Genomic DNA, 23,373 nt, shown 5'->3' with positions numbered 1-23,373 from the left:
GGCAGATAGAAAAGAAACCAGGATGCATGAAATGTAAATGGCAAAACTTAAATTGAATGGGCAAATGGAGCTGGAAAGCAAAAAGCTGGCTCTGGAAGAAAAGAAAATGCAAATGGAGCATGACTTGATAATGAGGAAGCTTGACTTAGAGATCGAGAGGCTTGAGACCATGAGTGTCTCAGCCCAGCAACAAGAAATGTGTGTAGCTCAGAGATTGAGCTTTGCTGAGTGGGAGGAGGAATCCAGCTCAGATGGTGGCAGCAATATTAAATTTTCTAGTGCTGAGAGAGTAGTACACACACCCAGAGACCTGGCACCTGACTTGAAGGAGTGGGTTAACATACACCAGGAGTTTCAAGGACATGCGGTAGCTCCAGTAGTGCACAGTGTCCCTGAAGGGAATAGGGTAACTGGCGCAGGGGTTCATGGTCCTAGTGGTGGGAGGGACACTCTACTGACTCTAGAGGAGAAGTGCAGGGAGAGGGGTTCCCCCAAAATTGAAGTCCTGGTATGTGAGTGTGAAGACCGCCCAGAAGAGTGTGGGTTGTGTGACAGAGACAGTCAGATACTGTCTTGCCAGTCTCAGGAGAGTGGTGTGGAGTACGTGTGCGAGGCACTGGATGGTGAGGTGAAGGATAGTTTGGTTAACCCTGCTAGGGGGCTGTGTGATCCAATTGTGGGAGAGCATATAGTAAGTCCCTGTTTTCCAGAGCTATGCCAACACCTATGGGAGAGTGAGTTCTCTGACCGCAGGGAGCTCGCATTGGAGGCAGACCTTTTGGTGGAGTCCAAAGGGTCTGGAAAGGCATTGGGGAGTGATCCCAAGATGAGTGGCTCAGGTATCTTCAAACCCAGTGTGGTGGAAGTGGCTCAGCGTAGCCCAACTAGGTCCTGTAGTAGTGAGAGGGGTGTAGGGCCTCAAGTCCTGTCTTTAAGGGGAAGGAGTGAGAATGGGTTATGTCCCGGTAGTGCCCAACCTCAGTCTCAGAGCCTGGATGGTTCTTTAAGGGAACACCAGGTGGGGAGCCTAGTCTGTCCTGAGGGGCTGCCCGTTGTGCGGGATCCCCTAGTGTCTGGTGAACGGGGAGTGACTGTAAGCAGGCCTCCATCAGTTCTGGTGTCTGGCAGTACCGCTCCAGTTTGGAGGGTGCAGAAGTCCAGAGTGAGGGGTGAGAGGGGGAAAGAGTCCCCAGTGGAAGAACCAGTGGGTCAGGGGCCAGCCAGAAGGGCTGCGTCCCCAGTGAATGACCATGGCGACACCACTTCTGTCCTGGGGGATCTTCGTGCACTGTCAGATGGACAGGGGTTGGGAGATCTGCGCCAGGCAGACTGTCACACGACACACGAGTTATGTGTCACCCTCAGGGGGGGGGGCATACGTGCTCCCCGGGAAGTCGTGGTGCACCAGGTAAGCGTTCAACCGCATGGGTTGGTCCCAGGGTTGGGAAGCCAGGCTCAGGTGTTGTCTGACCTGGAGGGAGGGACATCTGTAATCAGTGTCCCTACCAGTCTGTCTTCTTGGTGTACCACTCCAGGTGGGAGGGTACAGCCATCTGGAAGGGGGTGCAGAGGGAGGGAGTCCTCGCCTCTGACCCCGGCTCAACTGAAGGGTTTAGACCCTAGGTTGGAGGGCCAGGTTCAGGGTGTCCCCCCTGACCTGGACACCCAGTTGCAGGATAGAACCCCTGAACTGGTGGGCGAATTGTGCAGGACACCTGCCACAGGTGCCCTGGCAATTCTGGAAGGGGGTACTACTCCAAGTTGGAGGGTACAGAGCCCCAAGGAGGAGGACCGGGTGTGGGAGAGGCCACCCCAGTCTTTGGTCCAGCCGCCGGGTACAGGCCTGGGGCTGGTGGGTCAGTGCCAGGATGTCATACCTGACCTGACAGGAGGGAGAACGGACAAAGGGTGCCAAGCACCTGGGGCTACTGCCCCCTGTTCCCTGGCGCCACAGAGGTTTGAGAGCCCTGAGAGGCATGTGGCCTGGGTCCCATCCCTGACTACTGTCAGTGGCCACTGTAGCATTTTGCTGTCTGTCTGTTGGGACACACCTGTGAGCCAGTTAAGGTTAGGTGCTGCACAGGTGGTGTCCACAGGTGAGGAGAAGGGTTCCCCATGGATTGGCTTGGTGGGCCCTGAGAGTGTGGACGGAGGGATTCCAATAGGTTCAGATTGGCGTAAAACTAGAGTCTGCCCCTGCCGTTGCTGGCCAGGTCCGTGTTCTATCGCCCGAAGCAGGGAAGCCCATCACGGTAGTGATTGGGCTACCCTGCGTTTTGGCTGGAAGGGGGTCGTGTTGGACTTGGCCCTTCCTGCAGGGTCATCCCTGAATTTTTTTGTTTTCCTTCGTCCTATATTTTTCGGACGTGTTGGCTGTTTTATGACTCTGGGCACTTTACCACTGCTGATCAGTGCTAAAGTGCATATGCTCTCCCTATTGTAAAAAATATATGTTGGTTGGATCTCATGATTGGCTTATTTGGTTTACTGTCAGACCCCAGTAAAGTGCACCAGGGGTGCCCAGGGCTTGTAAATACAAATGCTGCTGGTGGGCTTGCAGCACTGGTTGTGCCACCCACAGAAGCGGCCTGGTAAAATGTGTCTAAGGTCTGCCATTGCAGAACCTGCGTGCAGTCTGGTAGTGACATGCTGACCGGGCAAGTGCACACACTTGCCAGTCCCTAAACCTTCCCTTAACATCATATTAGTCACCCCTATGGTAGGCCCAAGGGAAGGGTGCATTTTAAGCATAAGGTAGGACAAGCCCTGATGTGTGTGGCATGTCCTAATAGGGAATTACAGCCATTTTCGTTTTTCACTATTGTAAGGCTACCCTGTTCTCATAGGCCAGCATGGGCTGTTAAGATTGTTACATCCTATGATCCTAACAGGCCCAGGGAACATGGTGGAAAATCGAGTTTGGTATGCCTGAACTCAGAATAATAAGGTACATCTTTTAGTAAGGTTGATTTTAATATTCTGCGTTTGCAAATGCCACTTTTAGAAAGTTGGCCTTTGCTTGCCTAACCATTTCAGCCCGCCTCTGCTTGATGTGTATCTGCTGTCTGGCTTGCGTGAGTGACAGGGCTGGGGAAACCCAGATGGGCAGGGCTAGGTAGCCTGGTGGTGAATAGGACGATTGACAGGTAGATGGGTGGGAGGAGTACACCTGGACTCTGAATAGGACTGTGCTCTGCCACCACAATGCCGGCTCCGCCCCCTGTGGAGCATCTGATGACTCTGCCCTGCACCCTGAATGAAGAAGCCTGCATCGTGTCAACAAAGTGCTCCAGAACTGGCCTGAACTAGGCAAGGCCCACCCTGGCCTGGGAGAACAAAAGAAATGTAGTATAAATGTAGGAGCCGTGCTCCTAAGAAACCAGATCCTGCTACAAGACGAACCTCTGCCTGAGGGGGAAGGAACCGGGAGAGCTGTAGGAGGAGTATTGTCCCTGACCTGGGGGATTGGCCTGCAGTGGTTGCCTTGCTGCTGAAGGAGAGGAGAAAGATTGCTGATAAATTTTGCTTCAACTTGTGCTGTTTAAGGTCTCCAAGGGCTTGTGCTGAGCTTGCCCCCTGAACGAAGTCCCAGGACCAGTGGACTTCACCCCCCTTGAGAACCGCCGCTCTCCCCGTGAAGCTGACGCCGAGAAAAGTGTGCGCCTCTCAACTCGGCGCATACTTTGGCAAGCCTGTGCCCCCCTGCCCAGCCCGAGCACCGCGACTAAGGCCCCACGAGCCGTAGCTCGCAACGTAAAGGAAGGACTTTGTGACACTTGTTATTTGCCCCTCTCCGCATCCTACCCCTTTTGCATGGCCCCCTACCCTTGCTGAGGGCAGGCTGTGGTGCGTAGAGTGATTGGTACGTGCCCCCCCCGGAGCGTACTGCCTGCTTCGCATCGCGCTGAGAGCAAAGGCGCCGCTCTCACGGTACGGCTCGAACGCCGCAACAAAGAGCCAGCACACCGTACACCCGCACTGTCCCCCTGAGCATCGCGACTGAGGCCCACTTCGAGCCGTAGCTCGCACCACAATTGAAAGGACATCGCGCCGTACAAACGCGCTGGGATTCACCGCATCGTCCGTGACGAACTCCTGAAAGATAAAGGTACTGTGCTCCCTTCGCACCGTAAGGTGTACGCATCGCCCGGAGCGTCTGCAAACGCTTGTGAGCCCCACTTGCAAGCCTCTTCCAGTCATATGAACCGCACGACGCGCACAGAACTCCTGAAATACGCTTAAACTCAAGAACTACTTATTGCAAAGTATTGTGGGCCCGTCTTAACGTTATTGGGTCTTGTGCTAAATCTGCTTATACATAAAATAATTATTATTGATAAACCCAGTGTGGAGTCCATTTGTGGGGGTGTCATTGAATTGTTGTATGTGGTCCCAAATGCTTAACCATTATGCCTAAGATAACGCCTTGTCTGCTCGCGCCAAGCTACCTAGAGGGTGAGCAGGGGTTATTGTTAGAGTGTAACCCCTTACCCTGACTGGAGGAAAGGTTCCCTGCTTGGCACAAGTACCTACCTGTGCCAACCAGAGAATCTAGATTCTATCACCAGTTTAGACCTGGCCATATGAAAATCCGCCTTGACCCTGTGCCTCATGGGAACAGTTCAGCCTGAACTGCCAAGCCAGGTCCTCCTGGACAGGAAACAAGCATCCTAGGACCGGTTTCGGGGTTTCACCCCTCTTCAGCCAGGATAGCTTGAATCCAGTGGTACAGTGAGGCCGGGACCTACATCTGGGCATACCCAGCGCACTTAGGGCGAGAAAGCAAAAGAAACACAATTGATGGCCAGAATGCAGAACAAATCAAAACATTCACCCCAGCCAAGAGATCTGGGTTAAATCCATCATTCTTTTGCTCATCATGCCACCCCAGTTTAGACCTGGCCATATGCAAATCAGCGTTGACCCTGTGCCTCATGGGAATAGTCCGGCCCGAACTGCCAAGCCAGGTCCTCCCTGGACCGGAAACAAGCATCCTAGGACCGGTTTCTGGGGTTCACCCCTCTTCAGCCAGGATAGCTTGAATCCAGTGGCACAGTGAGCCCGGCACCCACGTCTGGGCATACCCGGCGCACTTAGGGCGAGAAAGCAAAAGACACACAATTGATGGACGGAATGCAGAACAAATCAAAACATTCACCCCCAGTCAAGAGATCTGGGTTAAATCCATCATTCTTTTGCTCACCGTGCCACCCCAGTTTAGACCTGGCCATATGTAAATCAGCCTTGACCCTCTGCCTCATGGGAACAGCCTAGCCCGAACTGCCAAGCCAGGTCCTCCCTGGACTGGAAACAAGCGTACTAGAACCAGCTTTGGGGTTTCACCCCTCTTCAGCCAGGATAGCTTGAATCCAGTGGCACAGTGAACACGTCTGGGCATACCCGGCGCACTTAGGGCGAAAAAACAAAAGACACACAATTGTTATTGCAGTTGTCACCCCGAGTGGGACGGGTATGCCCAGATGTGGGTCCCGTGCTCTCCATGCCACTGGAGTCAAGCTATCCTGGCTGATGAGGGCTGAAAGCCCGAAACCGGTCCTATGATGCTCGTCTCCAGTCCAGGGAGGACCTGGCCTGGCTGTTCGGGCTGAACTGTTCCCATTGGGCGCAGGGTCAAGACTGATTTGCATATGGCTGCGTCCAAACTGGAATGGCATGGTGAGCAAAAAAACGATGGATTAAGGCCCAGATCTCTGTACTGGGGTGGATGTACGACATTGTACTGCATTCTGGCCATCAATTGTTGTTTTTGCATCTTGCACACTATGGGCATTATGTTTCGGGTACTGGTGGACCTGGCTAACAGGGGTTAGATTGGCCCGAATACACCAACAGAACACCACGCTCACCCCTTCTAAGTAAATGAGTGTCACAATCTTGACGTTGAACGTGAAAGGGTTTAATAACCCCATTAAACGCAGAGCTATCCTGTCTTATCAAGAAAATTAAGGAGCCCACATATGCTTACTGCAAGAGACCCATCTGCTGCTCAGTGACACACATTGGATGGGCTCTAAGGCCTTTCCACAGCAAACTTTTCCTCCCTCCCATTGCCATTCTTATCGCTCTTACGTTTCCTGGGAAGGTGGGAGCCAAGGTATCGGAGGTCAGATGGTGGCTCCTGGCGCTCTCAGTGACTATAGGGGGACACACACTCACACTCGCCATTATGCTCCTAACGTGGGCCAAGAGGCGTTCTTACACAAGGCGATAGGAGACTTGACATTAACACCTGGCAGACAAATCTTTATAAGGGGGTGTCGTGCTCGATGACCAACTTGACCACTCAACACAGAGGCAGGGTCAGACGGGGTCTCTTTCTGATACCTTTCGCCAGTGGTTACAAGACTTGGGGTTGGTAGACCTGTGGCGGCATTTTCACCCTCATACACTTGACTACACTTTCTACTCTCACGGCCGGGGAACATAAGTAAGACTAGATTATTTCGCAACGACTCGGTCTCTTCTCCAGATTGTACAGAGCTCGGAAATCGAACCACAGGCCCTTTCAGACCATGCGGCCCTCTCTGCCAAATTGCTGTCCCTCCCCCTCTCCACGTACGTCGTACTCCTGGAGACTCAGAGATACACTCCTTCACCGCCATGAAGTTGTAACACGCCTTACTAAAACATTGGAAAACTTCTTAGCTACTAATGACACGCAGGACACCTCAATCATCCCTTTGGGAAACCCTCAAATTAGTTGTCCGGGGTGACCTAATAGCCACATCAGCCGCTGACAATAGGACACGCAGGGAGAAAAGGGACAAACTTTCCAAGCAAGTATTGGAATTAGAAGGTATTCATAAGAGGACAGGAGCCCCCGAATCTGGAGGAAACTTAAAGCAGCGCAAGCTCAACTAGCCAGCTTGGACCTTGATAGAGCGGAATATGCCGCTCTTTGCCTGAAGCATACATTCTATACAGGAGGGGACAAATGTGGCCGCTTGTTGGCCCATACATTGCGCACACAGCGACAGGCGGCAACAGTCCCGCTTCTTCTGGCTGAGGGGGGTGTGGAGCTCACACGGGAAAGGGATATAGCCAATGCATTTAGGGACTTGTACGAGACTCTATACACTGCTTAGCCACTGCCTGACCAGAACCCCTCTAGGTACTGCCAGGGCATAACGCATTCCTGATTGACGCCCGACCAGGCAGCTGCCCTAGATAGCCCCATTAGGACCAAAGAGGTCCTCTCCGCCATAGCTCGACTTAAACTCCTCACATCTTCTGGCCCAGCTGGCTTCAGGGTCATCTTTTATAAAAACCTTCTGTTCCATTCTAGCTCCAATACTGACTCAGCTTTTTAATACTATTGACAGTGCCCCAGAGTTGCAGCCTACAATGCTCATGTCATCGATAGCCATCTTCCCCAAACAAGGAAAGGACAATAGATATTGCGCCTCTTACAGGCAGATATCCCTCTTGAACATAGATTTTAAACTTTTCACTAGGATCCTAGCATCCAGGTTGGGACCTATGATGCCGGGATTGATAGAACCGGACCAGGCCGGGTTTGTTGCGACTAGGCAATGTAGTGAAAATACCAGAAGGCTACTGCATCTTCTGGATAAGTCACATTGTCAGTCTGAGGAGCGTGTCTTCCTATCGATAGACGCAGAAAAGACGTTTGATAGGGCTCATTGGCCTCTTTTGGAGACCGTCTTGGAGGAGTTTGGAATAGGGCACCAGTTTCGCCAATGGGTGATCAGCAGTTATAGCCACCCCTCAGCCACTGTTCGGGAGAATGGCTTCACCTCGACCCTCTCTATATCTCCAGGGGCACACGACAGGGCTGTCCGCTCTCCCCCCTCCTGTTTGCTCTTTATTTGGAGCCGTTCTCCCAGAGGGTTCAGGAAAACCAGTGGATCAAGGGGATCCTTTTTTGGAGAGAGCGGCATACTATCAGCCATTACGCAGACAATGTCATCACCACGTTGGAGTCCTCCCAGACTTCGGTCCCGGCTTTTTTGGCGGAGTTAGAGGAATTCTCAACAGCCTCTGGCTTTAAGATCAATGTAACTAAGTCCCAAGCGCTTGGCTTCTCTCTGCAGCAGTCAACTGTCGCTACTCTAGCTCTAGCGTGCCCTATTCATTGGGATCAGAGGGTCATCCCATACTTGGGCATATTGTTGTCAGTCTCCACGGCTGAGACACTATCCCTGAACTACACCAGGTTACTGTGACAGACCAGACAAGAACTTAAGCGGTGGCGGCCGTTCAATCTCTTGTGGCTAGGCAGGGAGATAGCTCTCAAGATGAGCATACTACAAAGCAATGCAGCTACGCGTTTTATTAGAGTGGGCCTAACCGGAGTCTGAGAAGAACTGGCTCTTTATGGAGCGTGCATTGGCCGGAAAGTCTCTCTAGAAGGTCCCCTTCCTCTGTAAAGCCTCCAGGTCCACTGGGCTGTGCGGCTCACCAGTGGTACGAGCTACATTGAAAGCCTGGGACGCCACAGTCATACACAGTAATTTAACAACCTTTTCATCACCTCTTACTCCTATTACTGAAATTGCAAACTTCACACCAGGCCTTGATTGGGAGGCTTTCAGTCATTGGGATAAAGCTGGACGCATGTCTATAGGGCATTTTCTCGCTATAGAGAGCCCCCGATCCTTTGAGGATTTTAAATCTGATTTTAATATGCCTGAAACCGAGCGCTACCATCATTTGCAAATACGGCATTGGGTCCTGCAACCCCAGATCTGCCCTGGGGCGGAAAGACATCTCACTCAGTACGAGCGATGGTTGCTTTCGAAACAATCTACAAAGAGACTTATCACAGAACTGCATCCCCCAGAACAGGTGGTCAAACCAGCGGGCCAAAGATGATGGGATGCTGAGCTCGGACAGACACTGATTCCCAGAGAATGGACAGATATTCATTACACAGCCCGACACTCAGCACGCAATACTTCCAGCATAGAGACAGCCACTAAGATCATGACGTATTGGTATCTCACACCCTCCCGACTCCACAAAAGCGACACCGACTGTTCTCTCACTTGTTGGAGGGGCTGTGAGGCAGAGGGCACATTATTACACTTGTTGTGGGAGTGTCCCAATCTCACAACCTATTGGACATAAGTACTAGACGAGATTGACCGGCACTTTGATACCACGCTCTTACGCTTCCCTGCATATGTGGGCCTGGGAGTATCTGACATGCTTACCTATCCCTTTAAGTCCCATAAAGGCAAGCAACTGGGTATAGCTCTAGGGGCGGCATTACAGAATATATTATCTCTATGGGGCACAGATAAGACGCCAACCTTCCAGGGATGGCTACACATCCTATGGTACGTGCTGGGTATGGCACGCATCTCCTTCTCGCTTCAGGGGGATGGGGCTTTCTTCGCCGACGTGTGGCGACCCTTAGTCACTTTACTATGCTCTGAATTCCGTGAACTATCCTGCCCTAGATACTTGCGACTGCTGCGTCTCCCTGCTCTGAACCAAGATGCAGCCCACACAAAAATCACACAGAGTGACGGGGTGCTGAGCCCAATTTCCAATTTTATGTTTGAGCAGATTGGATGGGGAGGAGACAGGAGGGGAGAGGAGAGGGTGGGAGGGGAGCGGGAAGGTTAATTTTAGTTTTAATTTGATGCTCTGCAAAGCACTCAGTTGGCTACCGACCCATAACTTGGGTCTTCTTTCTCACTCCATCTTGTTTGTTGTTAAATCAATAAAAAGATTTCAACCTAAAAAATAGCATTATGTGCCAATTGGCTCCTCTCAAGACCTTAAAATTCAGCATATTAATTTCGCCACACATCTTTTTCATTAATTCTAACCCTTTGAACTTTTCCCATTTTTTTAAATTGCTTTTTGACAAAGATCCGGGCCGTTCATAGAGGCGAGCAGTCTTTACCATTCTCCCGCTTGCTTATAATCAGGAGCTACCACTAACACAATTACAATTTTTTTATGGCCCCAGATCTACCCGCACTCCAAGCAGTTGAATATACTGCCCAATATTTTAAAGGAACCGGGAAGCAGAAAATCATCTTGAACCGATTAACACATTTCCAGTGAATTCTTCCACCTCTCACCAGACAGAAAGTTTGCTACCTTCCTAACCCGACTCACTCCCATTTTTGCACTACACCAGGAGCCAACTGGACTCCCCAGCCAGCTCTGACAAAGGTGTAGCAGCATTAATATAGCATATCTCCGATGGAAATCCGTACTTTTCCTAAAAAACAAATTAACTTTTGTAGCAAACTTTTTTGGGTGATTTTGTTAATTCTAACACGCCAGGTATAGCATACTCATTAAGAATCAGCTGCATAAAATCATTCTTAAACATATCGCCTATTCTAAGCTTCAAATTAAATCTAAACATATACTGTGCAAATTATGGCAAATAATATACTTTACATTGGGAAGTGCCAACCCACCCATCTCCAGTTCTTCATTAAAAGTGCTAAATGCTAATCCGTCTATTTTATTTTGCCAAATACATGACAAACATGGACTCCATTGTCTTAAAAAAAACAGGATGCTGTTAACAAGCATGGGGTGCCTGAAAAAAAGAAAATTAATTAATAGAAGAATCAACATTTTAATCAAAGCAATAGTTAGAGGAAGGGAATTCCAACGGGCAAACATAGCGTTGACTTTTAGAAGCAAAGGGGCAAAATTAAGATCATATAAATTTTCGATTTTAGAAGAATATCTAATCCCGAGGTACCTCTTTGGTTGAGTATTCACACAAGAGAATATTTCTGGGAGTAACCTGTCCGAACTACACCTGCATAAAATATTTACAGTTTTTTTCTTATTGATTTTATAGCCCCCCCAACTTCTCAAATAGCAAAAAAGTCTCAAAAGCTTTCTCATGCGAGCCTTTATTACCATCAAGAATCAGTATGATATCGCCAGCGTATAGTTGTATCTTGCCCATCTGTCTAATGGAAGGTCGGATATTGTCATTCTGTCTAATCCCAATCGCCAAGGACTCGATAAAAAAGGCAAACAGGATTGGCGATGAAGGGCAACCCTGTCTGGTACCTCAACAAACTTGTAATTTACCCAGCTCTGTGGCATAAATTATAATATCGGCTTCCGCATTCAAATACATTTTATGTACCAACCCTGTGATCTGGGGAGGAACCCCAAATATGGCTAAGATACTAAAAAGTGTTTCCGAGACCACCAGGTCGAATGCCATTACTGCATCTAATAAAAGGACTATAGCTGCAGTACTATTAACTGAAATATAGTCCAGTGCATCAGTAATGCATGTTTGTGCCTCGCTGACGTCTGCCGGTAAAACCATTCTGGTCCTGATGGATCAGTGTTGCTGCTATCCAATTAAATCTTAGACAACAATTTCATAATTATTTTATAATCAGATTTCAGTAAAGTAATTGGGCGGTACGAATTTGAGTCTTCTCCACCTTTTCCTTTTTTAATAAAAAGCTAACGTTCCCCATACTAAAAGATGCTGGGATTGGGCCACACTTCAACATTGCATTGGTAACCAATACCAAATAATCTGCCTGTACTTCTAGGAAGGACTAAAAAAATTCTGCTGAGAAGCCATGAGGGCTGCATACCTTACACTTTGGGAGGTTCTTAACCACCTCTTCTAATTCTTCTTTAGTGAAGGGACAGATCATACTTTCCCTATCTTCCTCAAATAAGGTAAGGATAGGTAGACCTGCTAAACAATTCCCCAACACTTTTTTATGCACCACTTGATTCTAATTATATATCGGTCTATAATTCTCGAGCATGATTTTTACCCAGTTTATACCGAACCCCAGACACCGGACATTTCAGAACATGTATCATGTTACTGGCAGGCAGCCTGTTCTCGTGCCTGCCAGGCTAAAAATGTCCCAGTAAAATGACTCTCCTCGTAGACCCATTGCATATAAGAATGGTTAAATGCACCACTCTTAGTATAATACAGATCACTTAGTGCCTGCTTGATCTGGTCCAGGGCTTTCCTATTCGCCCTTCATGGATACCTTAAAATGTATCCTGACTATCCTGAACAGTCTTTTGTAAGAAATATAAACAAGAAAAGGAGTGAAGAGGTTCAGTAAGTAGTGGACTCACCCTCCTCTGTAAATCATGAAAAAACAAAAGAAAGTCCACCCTTAACAACTAGAATTATGCTATCTAGTCTAGGACTAGGGAGGTAGCAGCCCATTACAGCATACATCCTCCACTCCCCACTTTTAATAATACCAGCAATGGGGATTATTACATTTTAGTTTCCACTCAGACAGGTATTTTTTAATCCCACTATATTCACTCTGACCCTTCCAATCACATCACACATAGCATCACTTCACCAACAAGTGCTTCCACCGTTGTCATTGGTCGCAGCACACCCCGTCCCGCAGCTGGGTGGGAAGAACCCGATGATGAAGCACGCCACCAAGGGACCTTTTGGTGGGCGAGGGTTATTTTAACAAAACATTGTGTTTTCCTATACATCTTTAGGAAAATGAACAGTTCTCTAAAACACACCATAGAACAGATCTAGGAAGGACAGTCTTTTGTAAAGTCAGCATTTGTTATTTAACACTTTTGCCATTGACGGCGTCCTTCATTATCACTTGTCCCCTTACATATAAGCATTGGAGGAACTGACCAAAATGTCCATGACAAGTGCCTGATGACGGAACAGGAAAGGCATTAAGAAGGGGATATCCTGATACGCTTCTGACTGGAAAACCTTGACCCACTGGGTCACAAAACTACCTTATATTGGCAACAAAAACAACTAACATCATGTTAAAATTCATGTTGACAATGTTTGGATAGTTTGAAGGCATCACCAACTTTTTCTATTCCCAACCACTAGACAAGTCTTCACACCGTATACTCCATGGGTAAAAGACACCTAGGGCTATTTTCTGAAGCTCTAGGTCTTTGAACGATTCATATAGTACCATTTTAGTAGTTCATATATTTCAATAGTTTTGCTACACTGATTATTTTCAGAATTGGTCTTTTTTCAAATTACAGCGGACTCAACAGCGCAAACAAGTCCTTCACAGCTTTTTCTATACCTCAGTCTACAATTATGCTTTACTGTGGTCTAGGTTAATATTACTCAAAATGATTATTTTGCAGCATGTCTTCTCACTCCGCCCCTTTATCAAAATTTATTTTTATAACTGTTAATACTCTAAGGAGTAGAGAACAGTAACATACCTTGGGAACATGTGCCCGTTTTCTTTTACCTCGTTACACGGGAAATGATTTTTAACATCTGGCTTATTTATCCAAGTTTGAATGTTAACTATTTCTTTCCGATCATCATCTGACATTGGAGAGCTATCATTATCCTCTGGAAAAAAGATAGAAAAAAAACAAGATTTTACACATACACTGTTTATAATATAGAAAAAACAGGCTTACCTTTAAATTAGGTTATTATTTTAAGCCTACACTTATTTCTCTATTTACTTTATTATGACTAATGGCCACAAAAGTAGTACAATTAAAATAATTATAAAAGGAAACATTAAAATAAAAACTGGAAAATATACAGCTACCAAGCATAAAATATTCGAAGAGATATCCACTCTTGGCCAGGGGACACAGAACAAACGTACAAACACTTGACCATAGACAAAAACCTATTGTGGTCTGTCATGCCATAAAGTACAATTTATACACATCGTGCTATAGTAAAAATGTTAGTAAAAACTTCAGGCCAGAATAATGAACTTTATGGTTACATTTTTTATTATTGTTGCACAAGCAGATAAAGCCAAGACATTCAAAAGAGCTGTACCATCTCGAAGATTAAACTTCACTTTGATAATTTGCAACATTTTCAATAAACTCCGCTCAACCATCTCCCCACCTATCGCACACCCATCCAGCCACCAACAATAAATGAGATCATGTTGTATCGGAGATATATATATGGACGGGGCATCAGGGTAGTTCAGTGTGCCGGACTAGTCAGTCAGAGAAACGTCAGCTATCCTGGACAGGTTAACTCTATAAATTCCTGGGAGAGGAGCAAAATAAATAGTTGAAAGATATCCCAGTATGAGTCCCCTTGCTGCGTAAGTGTTAAAGAAAGCCTCTCCATCCCCAGAAGATGGCAAACACTGTGTAGCCAATTCTTCCAGGACGGAAAATTTTTTGTTCCCCAATAGGCTAAGATTGACTCGTGTACCTTCCCTAGTGGCAGAGACATGTCGGCCCCCCTGGGATTTAAGTGGGTATGCGAGTGGGTTTGGAAGTCCCAATAGGATATATGAAGGAAATCTGGGTAGTTTGGTATTAAAGTGAGTGTCTATATCAGTCAGGATCTCATTCCAAAACTGTTTAAGTCTAGGGCATTACAACAAGATATGTACAAAAGTTCTGTGGGAATCACAATGCCTCCAACACCTATCGCTACGCGCTAGATTCCCTCTGTGCAAGAGAGGGAATCCACCGAGGTCAGGTATCAGTACGTGGCAATTCTCGTTGCAGTCTCAATGCTAGACATGTTAAATGTTGTGGTTATAAATGTCCTGCCAGTCCTTAGGGGACAGTTGTCTGCCAATTTTCAATTCACACAGGACTTGCGCAGGGGATTTCGACCCAGGCTCCCCCTCAACAGCATCCCATACAGTTCGGTAATGAGGCGCTTATCTGAGACCTTGCTAAGAAGCCAAAGCTCAAATATTATTGTCAGCTGCCCTTGTGCAGCCTCCCTTATTACCGGTTGCATTAACCAGTGTCTGATCTGCATGTACCCTAACTTTTCCCTTTCCGGAATCACAAAGTCTGCATGCAAAGATTAAAATTTGATAGGGCCCTCTGCATCAATCAAGTGGCTATGGACCGGCATCCTGCCTGTTCCCAAGCTTGCACTCAGCACAGGCAACCAAAGCAGCTCCGCTCTTCATTTCCAGGTTTTCATTAAGTGCCCCCTGTTCGCCCAAAATAAGTATTTGGCTCTGAACGGCGCCTTGAACTACCGAGCTGTCCTTCCGGAATCTGGCAGTTAACTTCTGTTACAACATTTTTATCACGCGCTCTTGTGAAGACTACCGCAGCGTTTAACAGGCGTTTGCCAATACTGATGCTGATTTAACCGCATTCGCACCCATTTTTATCACGCGCTCTCGTGGAGACTACCTGAGCGTTTCACAGGCGCTTGCCACTACTGATGCTGATTTAACAGCATTCACACCCAATTCAACTTGCTCACCTATGTATGTCCTGAAGATGATCTCAAATAATTGAGATCAAAATGCCGTTGACCCCCTACAACATGAACTCCTTTTACTCTGTAAACATTTTCTAAGGAGTTCCTGCTACTGTTGTCAATGGGATGTCTTTATTTTAATATCACCCTCACTTTTCACGTCACGCTTATTGTCACTTATTGTGTGAGCACCTGAATACTATTGCTTTGGAATAAATATCTGTCATAAACTGACCTACATGTCCCTTTGTATATTACTTACCGCTCCCTTTAAGAATTAACTTCCTACTCTTAATCATAGTGCCCCGCACAGGGTCACTTCTGAATGGCCCTTTAGGCCACACCAGAACTATTGTTTTTCTAAAACCCTAAAACAAAGCTTTGAACAGCGTGCTATCCAGACCAGGAGTAAAGTTCCCATTTCCAAATACCGGAGTTAAAGGGGAATGGAACGTTGTAAGGCCCCTCCAAGTCGCCAGACTATCCCATGCCCTCAGGATAGGCGTGGTGACAAAAGGACAAGTACAGATTTGCAGGGTAGAGAGTGAGGGCCAGAAATGGAACCTTCCATAAAGCTTTTCCGCGAGTGCTCTATCCATTATAACCACGCCTTTTCCGACTCTGGGCTGGACCACTCCACCAAATACTGAAGCTCTGTAGCTAGAAAATAATGTAGTAGGCAAGGGACTTCCAGACCATCCTCGATTGGGGGACGCCAAATGCAAACACGTTTCATTCTGGGTCGTTTGCCAGCCCACACGAAATGCTGTAGTGCATCTGCTAGAATCTGGAGTGTCCCGACGGGGCTGTAGGGGGGAGTGTTTGAAAAAGGTCTCAAATCTTGGGCAGGATTGCCATTTTGAGGGCGGTGACCCGTCCTAGCCAGGAGAGATTATATAGTTGCCAAAGTGCCAAATCAGCCTTCCCCCTCTTAGTCAGGTCCTGATAGTCGAGAGTCATGATCCCAGCAAAGGTCGGGACCAGGTGAATACCCAGGTATGGTAGAGAACCCAAAGCCCACCGGATCGAGTGGTTCTGAGTCAGATAGTCATTTGCGGTAGGCGAGACCGTGAAGTCCAAGGTCAGTGATTTAGCCAGGTTCATATGAAATCCCGCCGCTGCGCTGAAATGCCGCAGCTCATCCAAGAAGCTGGAAAGGGCCTATCTAGGGTTGTCGAGGGAAACAACATCACCACCTGCGTAAAGGGTGATGACCTGTTCCTCAACCCCAAAGCTCACCCCTGTGATGTTTGGGTGATCCCTAACCCTCTGGGCTAAAGGCTCCATTTGGAACGCAAACAGGAGGGGAGACAAGGAGCATCCCTGTTGTGTGCTGCAACGTATGGGAAATTGGGCTGAGTTTCTCCCATTGACTGTAAAGGAGGCCCTCGGTTCCCCCATAGCCACTAAGAATCCAGGCACTAAACCGTTCCCCAAGACCGAAATATGCCAGTGTCTCGGCCAAGTAGGGCCAATGAACACGATCAAATGCCTTCTCGTTATTAATGGAAAATAGCAAAATTTCTCTCTCTCTTAAGTGGCTTTGTCTAAAAGATGTACAATCTGTTTAGTATTATCTGCGCAATTTCTACTAGGGATAAAATTGGCTAAAAACTATGTCTGGTTGTGATGTCTGGGGTCAAGGCATGACGGTAATGTGAGCAGTGCCGCAGCATGAACCCAAAGATCATAAATAAAGGTAAGGACAATCTCTTTATATCCTGCGAGTGGAATAAGCTTGGGGTTTGACTTTTCTTGTTCTCCAGGTCGAGGTTTCTTTCCCCATTCTCAAGCTCCTCTAAGTCCTCCAGAGACAAACGGAGGAAATCTAAAAAGAAAGGGAAGCATGGATGTGAGTTTCCATGATACCACTTGAGATCACACAGTAATTCTGATCTGTCCTCTCCGACCCCAATTGATGCCACCTCCGAAAAGTAGGTTTTAGATCACCTCAGCCTGAGGGACCGACTCCTCCAGAGCTGCAAATGCCAGATCTAGGGCCTGCACTGGTCGCACTACACTGATGCTTCCTAAGGCAATTCTAGGATTCACAGTGACAAGGACTGATCCAGTCATTTACCTCCATGCAATGATGGAGATCTTCTGGCATGTGTTGTCCCCCTCTAGTGTGCCCTATGGTGCACATAAAAAATCTACAGGACCACTTGGGGGTTCTGCCAGTGGGCCCTACTCAAGCACAAAGTGTCCTTTTTTTCTGCTAGTGCAAGCTGAAGTTTTCTAGTAGGCCCATTACCGGCATCACTCCCAACTCAGAACAACCAGCATTGAGCACAAAGGAAATTCTTTTGAGCTCTAGAAGAGAGAACCAGAGAATCATAGAGGAAGAGCGATATAGGGAGGAATGCACCTCTACATGCCAGTGCTACTTGCAAACCACACACAGATTATATTTGGGAGAAGCCCACATCGGCCCTGGCGTTGAACTGAATAGCGGGCAGGAGATACAGGCCTGGACCAGGTGATCCACCGTTTCTTTAACAGTGCAATCTTTCCCGGAAAGTCTGGTGTAGCGGACGTCATCCTGTGCTAAATAAAACCTGTGCGCTTTCCCGGTTCACCCTCCTGACACAGAGTTAAACAAAAAAGTTGGAAGCCATAAGACAGAAAGATCATGTTAGCAATTAGCCTGGTCCTCGCTCTCTTAATGCAGACTGTCTCCTAGGATGATAGCCTCATGCTTTATAGGACATGGCAGATATAGATGTTCAAATTTGTTGGATCACCTCAAAGAGCACTTTGGGGAGGTGTCTGTAATTGAATGGACGTTTCAAGATACGCTATCAGGACTGGGCTCCAGCCCTCCCAGAAACGAAAACCCACTGCTCTGGTAGAACAGAGGAGGGAGGGGCAAAGGTAGAGGTTGTCAGTACATTGCGCCCACCTTCTTCCCAGTTCTTGGAAAGTCACTTTATCTTCCTCTTGAAAGATCAGGTGCAGTCTGTAGGAGGACAAGTATCCCCTTTCTACAGGCCTGAAACGCCTTAACATTGTATAAATGGATCCTACAGATTGTAGAAAGAGGGTATGCCCTACCCTTACAACAAATGGCTAACTAGGTCTACCCCTACTATTCTCTTGAGTCAGAAGACCATCTGTCGATGCTATAACAAGAGGTAGCAGCCCTGTGGCAGGTAGACTGAGGGCATTAGTTCCAAAGCAGAACACTTAACAGGGATGCCATTCTCAGTAGTTCCTGGTTCCCAAGGAGGGTTGTGGTCTGTCTCCGATCCTCAGTGTCTTGAAATTTTAGCTACACAAGAGCAGTTTAGGATGCTGTCCTGGCTCAGGTTCTTCAGGTAGCAGACTGGATTTGCAGGTCACCTCGGGCGGCTGGGTGCAGAGGTGCTTTCCAGCATTGGGTGCCTAATGTTACTCTAGGTGGATCGGTCCGGTCGAAAAGAGGCTGCAGGCTTGGACTCCGAAACCAGTTAGGCTGAACCAACAATGGGGCTCAGGTCTCACGATGCTCAGGGGCATGGGGACACCTTTGGTCCACTGCCACTTGGACCAGGGGCAACGGATGTAGAGGTGACTTGAGGCGGTGGGTTTTTCACAGCAGAGCCACTCCTAGTCAAGAGGGGCTGCACACACAGGCAGCGTCGAGGAGTCTCTTCCTGGCAAACCAAAGGTGGGCTTCTTCTTTGGAGGGCTGGGGGACCACACTGGCCCACTTGGGCTTGGAGCGATGGTTGCAGTATTGTTGGCCAGTGTCAGGTTTACGCGGTTCAGCGTCCCCACAGTTCTTTCTTTGGTACCTGTAGGGTGCAGGGAAGCAGCTCCACTGCTCCACAAGAGTTCCTGAGTCTTGGCAGAAGTGCTGGCGGTCCTCCCAGGCTTTTGGAGGCACAGCAGCTTACAGGGGGAGTCGACTTTGGCACAATCATCGGGAACAGTGTACAGGCCGGCAGGGTTGGCGCCAGGTCAGTTGCTCCTTCCACAGTTCTTGCTTTTCATGGCTCTTCAGTCCCTCTTTAAGGTCGGCAGGATCTGATTTCCTTGTGCCAGGGGCTTTCCCTAAATACTAGATTTAGGGACATTAGGGCAGTGTAGAGTAGTAGCCAATGGGCTATTTACCCATGGAGTCACTACACCGCTTATATGACCACTTCCTGTGGGAAGTGGGCATAAACCTATCCCGGAGTTCCCAAGTTTGCCATCACAAAGATGGCAAACTTCTGATTTTCGTATTCACTTCAGGTAGCTCACCTTAGGGGTGGTACTAGTCTGAAAGAGTACACGCCTCTCGGACTACTCATTTTCCCAACTGTCAAGGCGCCAAATGGGCCCTCCACACGAGGGTGGGCGGAGGGGGGTGGGGGTATGGTGTAGCATCCGCTTCTGTGAGGGAAGCCAGTTTCCAGAACCAATGGCGGTGGGTTTTTTGAAGCTCCCTGTCTTGGAATGCTAATTCGCAGGTCTCCCTTTGGGAGGGGGTGTAAACACCCTCTGCCCTAGCAAGCTTTGTCCCTGACCTCCTGAGAGCAAAGGTCCTCACCCATGGGGGACAGAAACTGGTCTGTGTGGGCAGGCTGGCTAGGACCAGTCAGTCAGCACACTAGTAATTGGTAGGTTTTCAGGGTGTACCTCTAAGGTGCTCTCTGGGTGCATGTATTAATAAATCTATCACTGGAATGGGTGCGGGTTTATTATCACAAGATGTTTGATACCAAACATCTCTGGTTTCAGTAAAACCATCATGTAGCTGGGGAGTACCTGTTTTTGACCAGTGTCCAGCACATGTACAAAAAATGGCTTCCCTGGTCAGTTATGACAGTAATTGAACTGAACAGCACACAGGCATATCTGCCCATGCAGATATGTCCACACATGTAACATAATGCACCCTGTCTTAAGGTTGTAAGGCCCACTGTAGCTGTGACTTACAAATATTACATGCAGTGTTGGGGGACATGGCACACAGGTGCGTGACGTGTTTACATTTTGTAGATCACCTTGTCACGCAACCTGCAGTGGCAGTCTGTATGAGTTTAATGCAGGGTCACTTAGAGTGGCACAAGATATGCAGCAGTTCTTAGGGACCCTCTTTAGAACCTATGCCCTAGGTACCAGAGGTACTACATACTTGGGACTTACAGAGGTGCTAAAGGTCTGGTCAACTGGGGTACAAATGACCAGTTGTCTTGTTTTCTCGGAAAGAACACTTGCATTTGGGACTGGTTTAGCAAGAACCCAGTGCACTTCAGTCAAAGTTGCATCAAATGGCAGAAAAAAAGTGGGGGGACTACTGCACAAAAACCCAGTTTCCTAAAATGGCGATGTGCCGGATGAATGGGGATGTGGAAGTAAGCATCCTTCTAGTGCAATGCCACCATGAGGTCGCCATTCTGAAACAGAGGAATTACATCCTGTAGTGTCACCATGTGGAAGTGTTCTAACAATATGTGAAGATTGAGAGGGTGGAGATCTAGTATTGGTCTCATCGTACCGTACGTTTTGGGGTATCAAGATGTAGAGGGAATATACACTTCTGCCAAAGTGTCCCTTTGGAACTGGTTCTATGGCTTCTTTGAACAACAGTGCTTTTACCTCCTCCTTGAGAATGTAAAGGTATTGAGGGCTGAATGTCTGTCTGTGTGACAGAATGCTTATGGGTGGCAAGTGAGTTCTAGGCAGTATTTGTGCTGAACAATGGACAGCACCCATCAGTCGAATGCTATTTCCGGCTATAGGTCGTACCCACGACAGGTGTTGTGTGATCAGAGGAAATTTGCGAAGTGTCATTGTTTTGAGGTGGAGGCTCCCTTTCCAAGAGTACCTTTACCTCTGCCTATTTGACTACTCCCCTTATGGCTGCCTCTGTAGTAGCCCCTAGCAGTTTGTTGGTGGTGTACCTGCTTTTGTTTTTGGTAAGAAAAGGGTCAGTGGTGCTGGTTTTGACTGCACCACTGGCCTGACACCTGTGAAAGGACTGCTGCCTAGGTTTTGTGGATTTCAAAGTCCCAATGCATTTTGCAGTTTGAGCATCTTTATTTTTTGTAATTGGGTATCTACCTCGGGACAAAAAAGATGTTCCTCATCAAAAGGAACATTCAATAGGTGTTGCTTAACCTCTGGTTTAAGTCCTGAGATAGTCAGCTAAGAAGGTCTGCGCAGTAAGACTGAGGAATTCTTCATGCAGAGGTGTCCGCACTGTTGGGTGACCTCCTATTCATGGCACAGGTTAACAACAGCTGAGAAGCCTTCTGGGGTATGTTGGTAGCCCAGAATCTTTGATCACTGCCAACCTTCGCAGCGCAGTACCAGATACAAGAAACGGACGCTCAAAGTTGCACCCAAGTTCGCTAAGTCCGGGAAAATCGTCGGAATGCAGCTTAGTCACCCAGAAGCTGAGTTATTACCCAGGGAAGGATTTGCCCATGAATGAGATACAGGTGATTTCTACCAGCACCAAGAGGACTTTGAGGGAAGTCAACCCTGTGACCAGGACCGATTCACCCCCTTTGTGGACTGAGGAGTAGCTGCAGGAAGACCCCTGTCGACCGCAATGCATCCACAGCATCCTTTTTTTTTTTGAAAACTTTATTTTTCATTTTAAGACAAACAATCAGATCCACAGCATCCTTGATCATCTTCAGCATCCTTTATTCCTTGTATCAGGACTACTTCAATAGGAAACCACTGGAATGGATAAAAGTGCCTGGAGCTGACAGAGAATTGCTTCTACCTTTGAGGTAACTGTTTTTGTGGACCTTGCTGGTCGCCCTGACTGGCTCTCTACTGGAGTTCATCACCTAAAGGGACTCTAAGTGACCAAAATACAACTTGCCCAACATTTTGGTGGAAATGTTTCTAAGTGCCAAATTTATTTAATTTGCCATTGCTTGTTTACAGTTCAGTGAAAAGCTTTAATTTACTATACCTTGTACATTCTATATCTCCAAAACCCTAAAGCTGATCTTTTTAACTGTGGTGTCTAAAATTACATAAAAATACAGTCCATTTTTATGAATTGGCATTGGATTTCCTGAGTGTTGTTGATTTCTTCTTCAATTGTTTTGGTGCTGTATAAATGCTTTACACTCAGAGCCTCAGCTACCGAGGTTGAGTTGAAGGTTTGATGAACTAAACCTAGTGGTCCTAAAGGGGTTGGTAAGTGTATTACACAGGGTGATCACACAACCATGCCATATAACGCACCTCATTTGCTCACAGGGGATTGGTAAAGAATGGAGCCATATTTAGAATAGCTCTGATGAAAGAGACCATGTGTGAAGCAGTCAGGAGTAAATTCGGCATGTTTACAGTGAACATCAACTCCTGGCGGTTCACCATAGTCTGGGGGTGGGTTTTGACTGTCTGGGACTAGCCAACAGCCAGTCGTTAAGGTAGGAAAAGACTGGAATCCCCGACCTGCTAAGATGAGCTGCAACCACTGCCTTTAAATTTCATGAGTAAACATGGGAGCACAGCAAATTAATGCTCCTGGCCCACCATGAGCCCCTCAATGGCTCCTTTGGCCAAAAGAACCTGCACTCCCTGCGTAAAAATGGACAGATGGTCCTCCATCAACCATTCCGAGAACGGTGGTAAGGGCAGCAAGGTTTCGAGACATAGTAATGCATAACCCTTTAGGACAATCTGCAACCCACTTGTCTAAAGTAATGGCTTGCCACACTGTTAGAACATGCCAGATCCTGAGTCCGACAGGGTGGTGTTGCATCGCTAAGGACATGCTAAAAATGTTTAGAGGCTGCGACAGCCTGAGGTGCAGCCGGCTGGTCTGCAATCTGACTGTGCAGTCCATGAGATCTGTAGGTACAGCCACCACAGCCATGAAAAGACTGAGGGAATTGCTAAACCGGTGGCAGTTGGAGGCGATGTTGAAATCCCTACCACAGCCACAGAGGGGGCAAAGCGGCAGGTGTGGTTAGCATGGTGGGGGAAACAGACCAGGGAATGCGCTGTGACCCTGCTTTCTTTAAAGCACTCCAGAGAAGAGTCTGCCTCTAAATGTCAGACAGGAGCCGTCAAACTGCATGACCATCAGGCTAGCCTGGCCGTCTCCCAAAAATCCAGTGAGCAGCATCAAAGCATGCCTATAAATGGCCACACTGGTGTCAACGCCTCTACAATAGAGTTGGTGGTATCAAGCACATAGCAAATCGTGAACTTCATTGCATCATGCC

At 47.7% G+C, this 23,373-nt stretch overlaps 1 protein-coding gene across 4 annotated transcripts in view; it reads right to left on the bottom strand.

Annotated features, from left to right (window-relative positions):
- The window catches only part of TBC1D23 (TBC1 domain family member 23), a 558,574-nt gene that overhangs the window by 69,018 nt on the left and 466,183 nt on the right, over positions 1-23,373 (bottom strand). For all 4 annotated transcript variants that reach the window (XM_085622378.1, XM_085622377.1, XM_085622376.1 and 1 more), the window contains one exon: positions 13,204-13,339. In XM_085622378.1, the coding sequence (XP_085478504.1) occupies positions 13,204-13,339 (136 nt within the window). The remainder of the gene's footprint in view (positions 1-13,203; positions 13,340-23,373) is intronic.

Source organism: Triturus cristatus, chromosome 8 (assembly GCF_964204655.1).
Source record: "Triturus cristatus chromosome 8, aTriCri1.1, whole genome shotgun sequence".
In the NCBI taxonomy this organism is placed as follows: domain Eukaryota; kingdom Metazoa; phylum Chordata; class Amphibia; order Caudata; family Salamandridae; genus Triturus; species Triturus cristatus.
This window is presented reverse-complemented; position numbering and strand designations above follow the sequence as displayed.